Source organism: Etheostoma spectabile, chromosome 17 (genome assembly GCF_008692095.1).
Source record: "Etheostoma spectabile isolate EspeVRDwgs_2016 chromosome 17, UIUC_Espe_1.0, whole genome shotgun sequence".
Taxonomy (NCBI): Eukaryota; Metazoa; Chordata; class Actinopteri; order Perciformes; family Percidae; genus Etheostoma; species Etheostoma spectabile.
In genome coordinates, this window is record NC_045749.1 from 23,956,366 (window position 1) to 23,968,805 (window position 12,440).

General features: G+C 39.5%; 1 protein-coding gene across 5 annotated transcripts in view; it reads right to left on the reverse strand.

Annotated features, from left to right (window-relative positions):
* gbf1 (golgi brefeldin A resistant guanine nucleotide exchange factor 1) overlaps positions 1-12,440 on the reverse strand; it is an 87,595-nt gene that overhangs the window by 41,098 nt on the left and 34,057 nt on the right. For all 5 annotated transcript variants that reach the window (XM_032541935.1, XM_032541937.1, XM_032541934.1 and 2 more), the window contains exon 4: positions 4,610-4,741. In XM_032541935.1, coding sequence (XP_032397826.1) covers positions 4,610-4,741 — 132 coding nt within the window. The remainder of the gene's footprint in view (positions 1-4,609; positions 4,742-12,440) is intronic.

Below are 12,440 nucleotides of genomic sequence, written 5' to 3' on the forward strand. Positions count from 1 at the left end.
GTGTGCACAATAGCACATGCATGGAATGCATATGTATTTATAGAATTTTGTTGTCTGAGTGTTTTTGCATTTACTTTTCCGAAAATAACGCAACAAATGTGATTGCTGAGATGGGTTCCCCAAATGAAATCCAGGAAAAATGCAACACTGAAGTTTCAATCATAAATTTGTGCCTTTATGGTGATTTTTTATTGCAAGGAATTTGACTCCATTTTAAGTTAATCTCAACATAGTTGCATATAGTTTGAGAACAGTTCCCAGGAATGATAAGACAAACTAAATGTAATTGTCTGCATTGTCTAAATTTGTCGTAATAAGTATGTTATGTCTGTGCTCTTTTCAGACTGTTTGGGGCATTGGAGGGTTATTAATGTAGAGCCTGTGGATTATTATCTCCTTCACCTTTGGTTTTATATGAAAGAGGTACTCTTGCTATTCAGTTTTGTGTTTCTATGAGTTAAGGGACCTGCAAGATTTAAAAAAGGCCAAGAGGACCCCGTAGACATCATTGGGTTATTTTCTTGGGCTCACACCTTTAAATCTGTACAATTTATCTTCTTTTTTTAAATGAAACGCGTTGCTCTTTCCATTGCTGCACTACATGTAATGTTGTAGTGCTAATTATATACTTCTTTCTTTTATTATACCAGCCATTTTATTATTTTATTTATATACAAACAGTATAAATAAATTCAAGAATAACAATTTATTCAACAGTGAAATCACAGGCAGGCTACAGCTGTACTCTAAGCTCATCTCTTCTGGCAGTGGCTGCAGCTTAAGCCTCAGCTGAGCCCCGCTCTGGGCCCTCTGTGGGCTGGGAGCAGCATTGCGAGGGGCTTTGCTGACTCTGCTGGGCAGGAGAGAAGACGGAGAGAAACGAAGGAGAAACAGCGGAAGAGAGATGAGCAGTGGGAAAAGAAAAGGCAGAGCAGAGATCTGGATATCTGTCAGCACCCAGGCTTAGTTCACTGCTGCCTCCACGCCAGTAGACCTCAGGCCACAGATCGAGAGGAATTATCTCAAACTATGAGTGGGTGGGTCCGGGAGACCATTTCCTTCCCCCTTTCTCTTGGGATCCAAGACAATGAAAAAACGGTGCAGGGGACATCTTGGAGATACCAGCGGGAAAATGTTTGAGGTGACGTGCTGAAGGGGAGGATCATTTTCAACACAACACCCAGGATAAACTGGAACCCCACTGCCTCACAGCAGGCTTAGCGAGGGGTGAGGGTGTAATGTGTACAAACCTAAACTGACCCTGAACATAACGCACTCCCTCCTTTGATGAAAGCTTACGCAGCATAAAATGGAACCACGAATCACTCAGCAAGAATCACAATGAAGTAGAGGCATCAGAGCTGCTTACACATGCACACCACGCAGCAACTTTCTTACTGCGAGAAGATAAAACAAACACATTTTACGAAGAGGTATCACAGGTGAACCTCATGCTAGGAAAGATTGATTAAGAAAATCGGAATTCAGAAGAGAAGAGATAGCCCCTAAGAGAGTTCAACGACTTTTTGGGGTTTTTCTTCCAAGCCAGGAGATGGCAGTACTTGACAAGATCACTGGTGTTGTGCGTGCTGTCCATTTACCACTCTTATGTCCTCAGCTATCATGAATGCCACGTCAGTTTTATATATGCTGATTTCAGTTATAATTTCAGCTAAAACTATGTACTGATGAATACAGTCGGTACATTATTCAGGCATATCAACAGATATGGTTTTACCGTCTACATGTTTGTAATCACTGTTTTTATCATTTATAGGATATTATGTAATGACGTCCATGATTTGCTTTGACTAGGAATTATTGAAACTGATGCAAATGAAAGAAACAGCCAAACCTTTGTGTTTTCTAACAGTACCATATTTTTGCTTGGGTGGCCTGAATGGCCAATAAATTATGTAGTTGAATTACCAAAGTACAGTACCATAGTGCACTATCACTGTACAGTGTATAATCAATCTATCTATAGTTAGTTAGGGATGGATATTTAGTTTTAGATAGTCATTCTTTGTGATTAATGAAACTTTGCTTTAAAAACTGTCAGACAGGATTAAGAGGTTGTTGTTTTTTTTAAATCACATAACTCTTAAGCATTTGGCATTCTGCAAGAACAAAATTGTATATTACTATGGTCACTTTTTTACTTTAAATTAAATATTAAATTTTAAAATTGAGCACTATGAATTGCTTTTCATTGGACAGCTATGTAATATCTTTCAGTAATACAGATGACTTAAAATGACTGGCAAAGTACAATTCTCCTTTAAAATCTAAATTTTAGACACAGTCTGAAATGATGTCTTCAGTCTCCTCCGGGAGCCTCAGACACATTTTTCAGATCGGGTTTCAATAGTCTTTGAACTGGCATTCAATATCACATGCTCACAGCCCTCACCCACCCACACTACCGGGGAGAAAATGGATGCATGGCGGAGTAAAACAAGAGGAGAGGCGAGTGTGTTAACAGGCGGCTGGAGACTTTGTACTGTTGGAGGAGCAAACGCCAAACTGAGATGTGGCAGGGTTAATAAGGTTGTGGAACCACGGTCATATTTCTCCGTCTTTACAACAACTAGAGAATGAGAGCTGTGAGCAAGCGTGCTGCATCGGCACAATTGTGCACCCCTTAGAACAATGCTGATGATATGCTGGTGGTGGGAGGATGGCGTCGGGATGGGGGTGGGGGAGATTAAGGGAGCTGGTGTCAGGCCTGGATTGACAGACAGAGGCTCTGGGACACAGGGGATGACTTGTGAGGCAATTTCTGAAGAGATATTGTTTGTACATCTGTGAGAGCCTGGACAGACAGAATCTTTTCAAATGAACATGCATGACAATTAGCCATTTTCAAACATTTCAATTAAACATCCTATCGTTAACATAGTAAAAAACTTCAAACTGTTTAAAAAAGGACCCAGAAATTGTGAGGTAGATTCCCAGAAGCTTTTTTAACATAACAGTGTGCTATGTTTCTGTAAGCTTAGGCTCTTATTTAGTTAAGCAATGGCTGCAGCTGTTTTGACAGCAATGTAACACTGACTCAACCTCTGCTATTCAGACCAACATCTGGTGATGCACGCTCATTTCACACTTAACAAAACCAACTGGCAGCCACCGGGCCATACTCCCATGATGAGGCTAATGAGGACAGGCCGTCCTGACTAGGGTTGCAAAGGGCTGGACATTTTCTGGTACATTTCCCAAAACATTCAATGGAAAGTTAAGCTAGGGAATTTTGGAAACATTCCAATTTGGAAACCTTAATAAGAAATAATGGAAATTATGGGAATTAATGGGAAATTATGGGAATTAATGGGATTTACAAGAATGAACTGGAAATGTTGGCTCAAATGCAGTAATGTCTTCAATCTGTCTTCAACCAGCTTCAATCTGCTGTAGAATGTTAGGGATGGGGTTAGAATGGATTCTAGAAGTGTTCTGTGCTGTCTGCAGGTTAAGTAGTAGCACAAACCATTGACCTATAGCTTAATATAAAGGCAGCTAGCATGCTGCCTTTGATTTAGTATGGTTATGGTTATATGCGTGCTAATCTAACCATCAGCACTGTCTCCCCCCCCCCCCCAAAAAAGAAAAAAACTCCTGTATTTTAAAAATTCTTGTTCTAATATGTAGTAGCCTATGCTGATTACTGCGTGACATTCAACTGAAGTTGGATTATGTCAGGCTTTTTTAACCAAGATTATGCTGCAAGAAGTTTTTTATTCAACTACATTTAAGTTCCCTAACAAGCAATATTAAAACTTTCCAGTTTATTCTCATTCATTCCCATTTAGTCCAGTTAATTCCCATATATTCCAATGGAAAGTTTCCAACTTTAAAAATTCCCGGAATTTTGAAACTCTAGACCTGACTGTATGCCAGCACAAGTTAGCTTCTGAATGGATGATGAGAATAAACCATTCCTGGCATTCCTCGACTGATCTGGCGATGAGCAACAGCATTGACCTAGACATAGCTTCCCAACCAAAACTCATCCACACTTTCTAGAGTGCCAAGATGATTCATGGGCTTTCTGAACGGATTTCAACTTACTGGTGCTTTACGAGTAAGGAAAAAGCTGAAGACAAGGCTCATCTAGAGATTTGGCATGTCCCCTTTTTTCGTCTAGACGTTAAACATTCTGGAAGTGGCCCGGCTCAGCCTGCTGGGGAGGCCGCAACAGCGAGCAGAACGGGTGGAGAAATGTGCAAAACCAGTGGCAACAAAACAACACGCGGGAGAGCCCAAGAGCCTGAACGCTCAAATAACATGTTTGTGTATGACTAAATTCATCCTTTGCATTTAGAGTGGACAGCAATCAGGTTTGGACAGACAATCACTTTTTTTGGCAACCCGGTACCAGGTTCCTGAACCTAAACCATGTTCATTTTCCCTGCTGGTCCTCCACACTTAACACTTTGAGCAAGTGTCTCAAGCTTTTAATTTGTCCATATTCATAAAAGGTGATAGTCTAAAGTGATACTGCAGGCAATTCATCAACTAATCCACACTTAAATATGCTGCAGGGCCGTGTGCCTTTGGTATGTTTTTAGGGTATAAAAAAGATCAGACACATGTAAAGATGGCTTACCTATAAGGCCATAAGAAAGGAACTTGTTGACAGAAGTGAGGGCGATGCCTGTGATTGGACCAGTGGTGTCCTCAGAGCGGACCACTTCTAGGAACGGCCTCAGAAAAACGTTGGGTTCAACATCTGACAGATCTGAAGAAGGAGAAAGACAGTCGGTCATGTAGGCACACAACATGCAGTCATGGGAATATAACCTTAGACATATCACTTTTCATTTATATGTTCTTGTTTACCAATTATGCTGTGAATGTCACTCATTACAAAATATACAGTTTGAGAAAATTTTACCTGATGCATACAATTCTCAAAAAACACTAAAAACTAGAAGGGCACTCGCTGAGCGCAGATCTCACAATGCTAAGGCAGTGTGAACTCTCCCAGTCTGGAGCTCAACATAACCTCATAGTATTTATGTATCATTATATTATTAACTTTTATAGAAAGTAAAACCATTTGTTATTTGTAACTATGCTAAAAAGTCAAATCCCTGCTTGAAACAGCCTCAGCAGTATGCTAAGTATGTTTGGATAAGGACGCAGTTAGAAAACATTACTGGTCCTTGTTCAATAGGTATGTTTTTAGCAGCCTTTACAGGACACAATTTGCCATAAGCCCTAAATGTATGTTGGACAGGAGAGAGAGAGAGAGAGAGAGAGAGAGAGAGAGAGAGAGAGAGAGAGAGAGGTATGATTGTTATGCTGCGTTCCATTTAGAAGTAGGAACTGGGAGCGACGTCACAGCCGAGTAGAAGGCGTTCCAGTAGCAGGTCGGAAAAAAACATTTAATTTAATCCCATTACATTTCCGTCTTGTTAACTCCTCATGCTAATCCATTTTCCACTCCTAATGAATGGCTTAAACTCCAGATCCCTCGCAGTCGGACTGAGCTTGCCAAGACTGTCTTTTCGTTTGCTGCTCCACATTCCTGGAATGCCGCAGAAGCACCTTAAAATGGGTTTGTCCACATCTACCAGTCAGCTTCAGGCTTTGATAAGGTCTTGTATGTATCTTCTTGTGTCTGCTTTGCCTGATTGTCTAAACTTTGTATCTGTTGTCATTTAAGTGTTTGTCTATTTGCTGAAATGCATGCTGGGCATTCGGTCCCATTGAAAATAAGGGTGTCCCTCAATGGGCCCCGAGTTTTAAATAAAGGTTAAACATTAAATTAGAAATAAATGACTTGCAATACCAGCTAACCACAAATATTATGAAGTATTTTGCATGTACAAACACGGTAGAAACATGTTCACAAATGGAAAATGGACAGTACCACTCAGTGTACGACTTATTTAATGAGACAAAAATAAGACCAAAATTAATCCTGGGCAATATATCAATATTATATCAAAATCAATATATGAAGCTAGAAATCATCTTAGATTTTGGATATCGTAATATCGTAATATGACATAAGAGTTGTCTTTTCCTGGTTTTAAAGTAGGGGTGTGCAAAAAATCCATTCACATTTTTGAATCGATTCAAGCTCTACCGATACAAAATCAATTTATAGAATTCCAAAAATACTGTAGATATATATTTTTTGTTTTGTAATGTTGTTTATACTATCACATGGGAAAAGTAACTACATGTACACTCTGAATTGTTCTCTAAAATTGAGAATCGTTTTTGAATTGAAAACTGATTTTGAATCGGATCGCGAGCTTAAAAGTCGATATCGAATCGAAAGCCTAAAATCAATATCAAATTGTGACAATTTTATGAATTGTGCCCCCAATTTTAAAGGCTGCATTACAGTAAAGTGGTGTTATTTTCTGAATATACCAGACTGTTCTACTGTTTGCCTTTACCCACTTAGTGACTGTGTCCACATTACTGATGTTTCATCAAAACTCTCGTGTAAATATTTTTTAATAAACTGTACATTCATACAGCTACCACTACTGTTGATGCTTGGAGCAGTGTGATGTCAGGGCTGGTGTGGTTCTCCCGACTTTTCATATCGGAAGGGGTTGAAATTTCAGACTGGGACCTCAGAAAAATGACTACGTCCCAGTTCAACTGGAACATACCATTAACGGAAGTGGGACAGAGATGGGAAGAGGGAGATACCAAACACTGGTCCTGAAACACCTCTCCCTTCTTATTAGGTCCGAACCCCAAATGCTGCCAAACTGCAGTCCTGTTCTTCTTCCAGACCAGGTCACTCGGTGCAAAGACTTGCCTCTCTGACAACCACACTTAAGCATTTTTAGGCATTAAATAAATTATATTTAATATTTTATCCTTGTCTCCTATCTACGTGCATTGCATTTTTAATGACGGTATTGAAACTGATACCATTGTTATTTTTAAGACCCCGCGGTATACCGTATTATTGCCCGATGTAGCATTTTCACTATAAAGATGCGTAGATTATAAAGACTTGAAGCAAGGGGAAACAGCTAACCTAAGTCAACCTAAGTTACAGTGGTGCTCAAAGTTTACATGCCCATGCTTAAGTTGACTAAAAAGAGGAATAAAAAATCATGTTTTGGAAATTTATTTTAATACCTTAATTAAAAAATGAGGTAAATCACCTTTAAGGACACCAATTTTCTTTGTGAATGAATAACGTATTGTAAATAAATAAATGTTCTTATTTAAAATACAGGGGCATAAGTATACATACCCTATGTTAAATTCCATAGAGGCAGGCAGATTTTATTATTAAAGGCCAGTTATTTCCTGGATTCAGGATATTATGCATCCTGATAAAGTTCCCTTGGCCTTTAGAATTAAAATAGCCCCACATCCTCACATACTCTTCACCATGCTTAGAGATAGGCATGGGATACTTTCTATAAAATCATCTCTCAATGCAAATCAAACCAGGTATTAGTCTAACTGAAATAAACCATGCCTATCTCTAAGCATGGTGAAGAGTATGTGAGGATGTGGGGCTATTAATTCTAAAGGCCAAGGGAACTTTATCAGGATGCATAATATCCTGAATCCAGGAAATAACTGGCCTTTAATAATAAAAATCTGCCTGCCTCTATGGGAATTTAACATAGGGGTATGTATACTTATGCCCCTGTATTTTAAATAAGAACATTTATTTATTTACAATACGTTATTCATTCACAAAGAAAATTGGTGTCCTTAAAGGTTGGATTTTACCTCATTTTTTAATTAAGGTATTAAAATAAATTTCCAAAACATGATTTTTTTATTCCTCTTTTTAGTCAACTAAGCATGGGCATGTAACTTTTGAGCACCACTGTAACTTAGGTGACTTAGGTTAGCTGTTTCCCCTTGCTTCAAGTCTTTATAATCTACGCATCTTTATAGTGAAAATGCTACATCGGGCAATAATACGGTATACCGCGGGGTCTAAAAATAACAATGGTATCAGTTTCAATCCGTCATTAAAAATGCAATGCACGTAGATAGGAGACAAGGATAAAATATTAAATATCTATTATATTATTATATTATTATAATATATGTCCCAAAGAGCTGCTAGTGTGGATAAACTCTTGTTAAGAGTAATGGGTTGGAACGGATTTCAACTGCACGGTTTACAGTACAAAACTAAAAAAACAGGGCGCCTCTGTCTTCTAAAAATTGTTAATAATGAATTAATGAAATACATGTATTTACAAAAAAACTGAATTGATGTGCCATTAGATAATTGACCACAGTAAAATATCATCTATCAGAAGAAAACCATGATCATCAACATGAGTGTTAATAAGCCGGACCAAATGAATCCTACAGTTAATCGAATCCAGCTGCAGTGCGAGAGCAGGGAGCTCCACTCTGGGAAAACACCTTTGGCCAATCCACCCTGACTTTAATAGTCTCTCTCTTTCTCTGGAGAATTCAGAGAGAAAGGGGGTTCAGCAGGGGAAGCAAAAATACAAAACAGGTAAAACAACAAGGGGGAAATTAGTGGAGTCACGCATGCCGCTGTGAAACGCTGTGCCAGAGGAGTGCCTGCCACAGCAATACCACGAGGATTATGGCTTTCTTAAGAGCAGCTCCACTTCAAGAAGAAAACAACTTGGACATCAAAAGCTTCCGAGTGTCCAACCAATTTCCAAAAGTGCGCATGTGACCGCCGTGCACTAGCGTGTGATATCCAATACCCCTGCAGCTTGTTTAGAAATCAAATATGAAATAGTTTGGAAATTTACACAGTCCCTTCATCGGCCGCCAGGTCACTTTTAGGCCTTGCTTTCAAAAGCTTATCTCTCGCTTGCTGCTTTATTCAATGTTTTCTCATCCAGGGTTTTATTTTAGCTATTGTTAAATATAATAAAGCTTGAAGCCGTTTTGGTTTAAAGGGTGAAGGGTGACACCAGGTGTAAATTTAGCAACAACTGCACAAAAATAAACACTTTTCCTCATCGAAGATAAAATAAAAAACATATACTTGGAAATTAAGTAAAATAAAAATTGGTGTCAACTTCTGAGGGAGGGAGGTGGCTGTCCATCAGCTGCCAGAAAACTTTGTGAAGAGAGGTTTTGTATCCCATTACTTTACAGTGTAGTAAGGGTGGAAGGAGGCTGCTCAAATGAATCTGTCAATAGTTCCTGATAAAGACTTCATCAGAGGCGATCACCCTGTAAGTGCTATGGCTGCGTTCCCAAAGACCACAGATTGGAAAACTCAATTGTGTTGTATTGATCCAGCCGGCCATCGGTGAACACGGGGCTGACTGGAGCGGGCTGTCGGTGGCCGCCACCAATCATCTTAAATAAAGTCTAAATACAGGCTCTGTACTTCAACTCAATCTCCGGGGCTTGTGGAGTGAAGTGAAATAAATAACGACGGTTTGCAGCCGTGGTGAGGCAATCATTCTATAACCAGGTTAACTTCTGCCTGACATTGACCCCCCCCAAAAAAAAAAAAACACTGCAGGATTAAACTGGTTCACCCAGGCGTGCATGTTGCCATCTAGGGGCTGGCTTTGCCTGATATAAGAGCGCAAACAAGTCCAACTTGAGTTCAGCTTATTTAGTAAAACAACAGAGGTTTGTAAAATGAGCCCATTACGATTCACCATGAGCCTAATCCTATCTAGCTCTACCATGCTGGAGCTCCATCTTTCTGCTTGGAGCTGTGGTGAGAGTATCCAGCCATGTGTGGATTACTTCTCCAAATGACCCCGGCAACGAGAGAGAGGAGAGGCGGGGGTGGACCTTTGCCCCCAGGAGAGCACCCCGGGATGAGGCCGGCTCACTGCAAAACAGAAGCCATCTTTAACACATGCACATCTATTGGCACTGGAGCAGAAAAGGCTTAGAACCCAGGGAGCAACAGCAGGAGAGGAGTCTGAGCTGCAGATGCACCTTATTGTCCAGACAACAGGACAAGAAAAACTGCACAGGAAAGATCAAGAAATGAAACACAAACAATATCCATACCTAACCAGACCATCTCAATTTGCACATATTTCAATGTGAGGGCTCCAAAGGTCTTTGCAGGGCATTTAAAGCCATGTTAAGAGTTGTACAAACAGGCCTGTCTTCCACAGAGTCCCAGTGTGAAGGAGCTGAGCACTAGAAACCATACAAGCTCTTTTAATGGCCGAAACAGAGGAGTATTACATTTACATTACATTGTCACTGAGTAACTTCCTTGTTAAACAAAGGAAAACACTGAATATTGTCAAAATAGTACAAGAATGTTGCAAAGTATATAGGCACGTCAAATCTGAAAGTAGTGTAACATAAAAACTCTGCTCTACATTGCTAGCTTATTCTTTGCATTTTGGGTGGGAGAATTTTTTTTTTTTATATGCACCTGTGTGGGTGACTCTGACACCCAGGTAGCAAAATACCCACGTTTGAAGTTCCCAGGCTACCAAATCTGTTCTCTGTCTTCTTTTTGTTGTAGTCACAGGTTGGGCCCATTAATCAGGCTCCCACTCAAAACAATGCATGTATAGTTTTTTTTTTTTCATATCAAAAGTAATGGTGATTAATGTTATTCATCATAAACTGTTGACCTTTAACTGTGCCCCTAAAAAAGAGATTCATTCCTAAGAGAGATATTTAGAGTTTTGTGATCTTAACATCTGATTAATTGCATTTTATATTTACCTGGAGTGTGATTGCAAGTCATATCTACTGAGAGTAAACAAGCCGAGGACTTCTCTGTGTCTGATGCTATATAAACAAAAAGCCAATTTTCCAAACTATTGCATCAGTGTGTGCTGTTTGTGTGAATGATGGAGGGACTGACAGTCATTTTGCCCAAGGTATAGGGGAGCTATAGGCAGTGGAAGCTATTCACAGAGACACACCAACACTGCAGCCGCTGGGTTAGCCAACTCATTTGTTGTTGATTCATTAAAATCACAAAAGGATAAAGAACTGAATCTGCCAGTTTAACGTGTCACATATTTTACAATGATAGGCCTCTGCTTCAAATGAGTTCCTACTGGACGTTGCATTGGACCTTTATCATCATCCATCCTCAGCATCATTTATTCAAACTATATTATTTTCAAACCTTTTATCATCTACCAAATGATCAGCAGCCTAATGGCCTATCCAGTGTATTTCAGCGGTGTATCAAGCAGTGTTTACCCTATAATTGTACAGTTTCTTTGTTTTTTTAATGGCACAAATAATGCCAACAATCCATTACAGTGTTTTCCCTTTGTGAGTTCTGAATGAGGAAACTGTCATCAGTTATTCTAACTGCCACAGGAGATGTGTTACATTACCTAAACTGCTAAAATCTGTTGAATAGGTTAAGTGAAGATAATGTTGTTGGTAGAGTACTGGTGATGAACAGGTTGGGTCATGAAAGACAGGAAAACATGTCGCCGGGTTCAGTGGTTTTGAGTCTGTAGCTGAGCTGGAACAGAATATTGGGTTAAAGCTGAGTGGTGTTCTTGGTCAAGTTTGCAGACTGTTTTATGTGGAGCGAGCACAGAGACGGATTTGGTTTAAAAAAAATAGACTTTTAAATAGCAACCGGTCAAACGGTAACTTAGGTGGCAGTTTGGCCTTGCGCACTCGGATTAATTTGGCATGCTGTTAACACACCAGCCCTAATCCTGGCATTTGCCCCTGCTGTTCTCCACTAGGAAGGAAACAACAGGAGCAACAAACTAACTTTAAATGTCACAAGTGCTATGCAATGAATCTAACTCATGTCGATGCTAGGAGTCACTCATGTGGATTTCTTGAAGTAAATGTAAAATATTTGTTAGGTACCCCTTAAAAAGTTACATTTGAGAACACAACTGATAAGCAACATACTTTTCCCTTTCTTAGTGTTTTCAAACCAAACAGGAATAATTTGTGCAAATAAATGTCTGTTTTAGTTTTATTATTATTAGGGTTCAAACCGCAAAGCGGTAGAACCATTCTATGTTTGTCTTTTATTATTATTATTATTATTATCATTTGTTGTCTGCCGTGCTGGCTCAAATTCCAGTATGCTGGAATGAGCTAGAAACATGAAACTTGGGGGAATAACTGGAAATGGTGTGCATGTGCTTCTATAGAAATGTGAACCCAATCGGCCACATGGTGGCGCTGTAATTAAGGCTTCAAAAGGCAAAATTAGTAAGGCCACGCCCCCCACACCTTAAGTCCAGTTGACTTGAAATTTCTCACACAGGTGCAGCTTAATGTGCTCTACAAAAAAAGCCTCAAGGAGCATTAAGGTCTGCCTAGAAAATGTTCCCGCCATTTTGGAAAAACACAATTGAGATCTCGTCCTACACCGTAGCTCCGATTGACACCAAATCTTTAGTTAACCATCAATGGATCAAGCTTATTACAAGTTGTATAAAGCCATGTCAATATCTCAATTACTTTTCAAGTTATTAACCAATGAACTTTGAAAGGGGCGTGATAAACCCCAA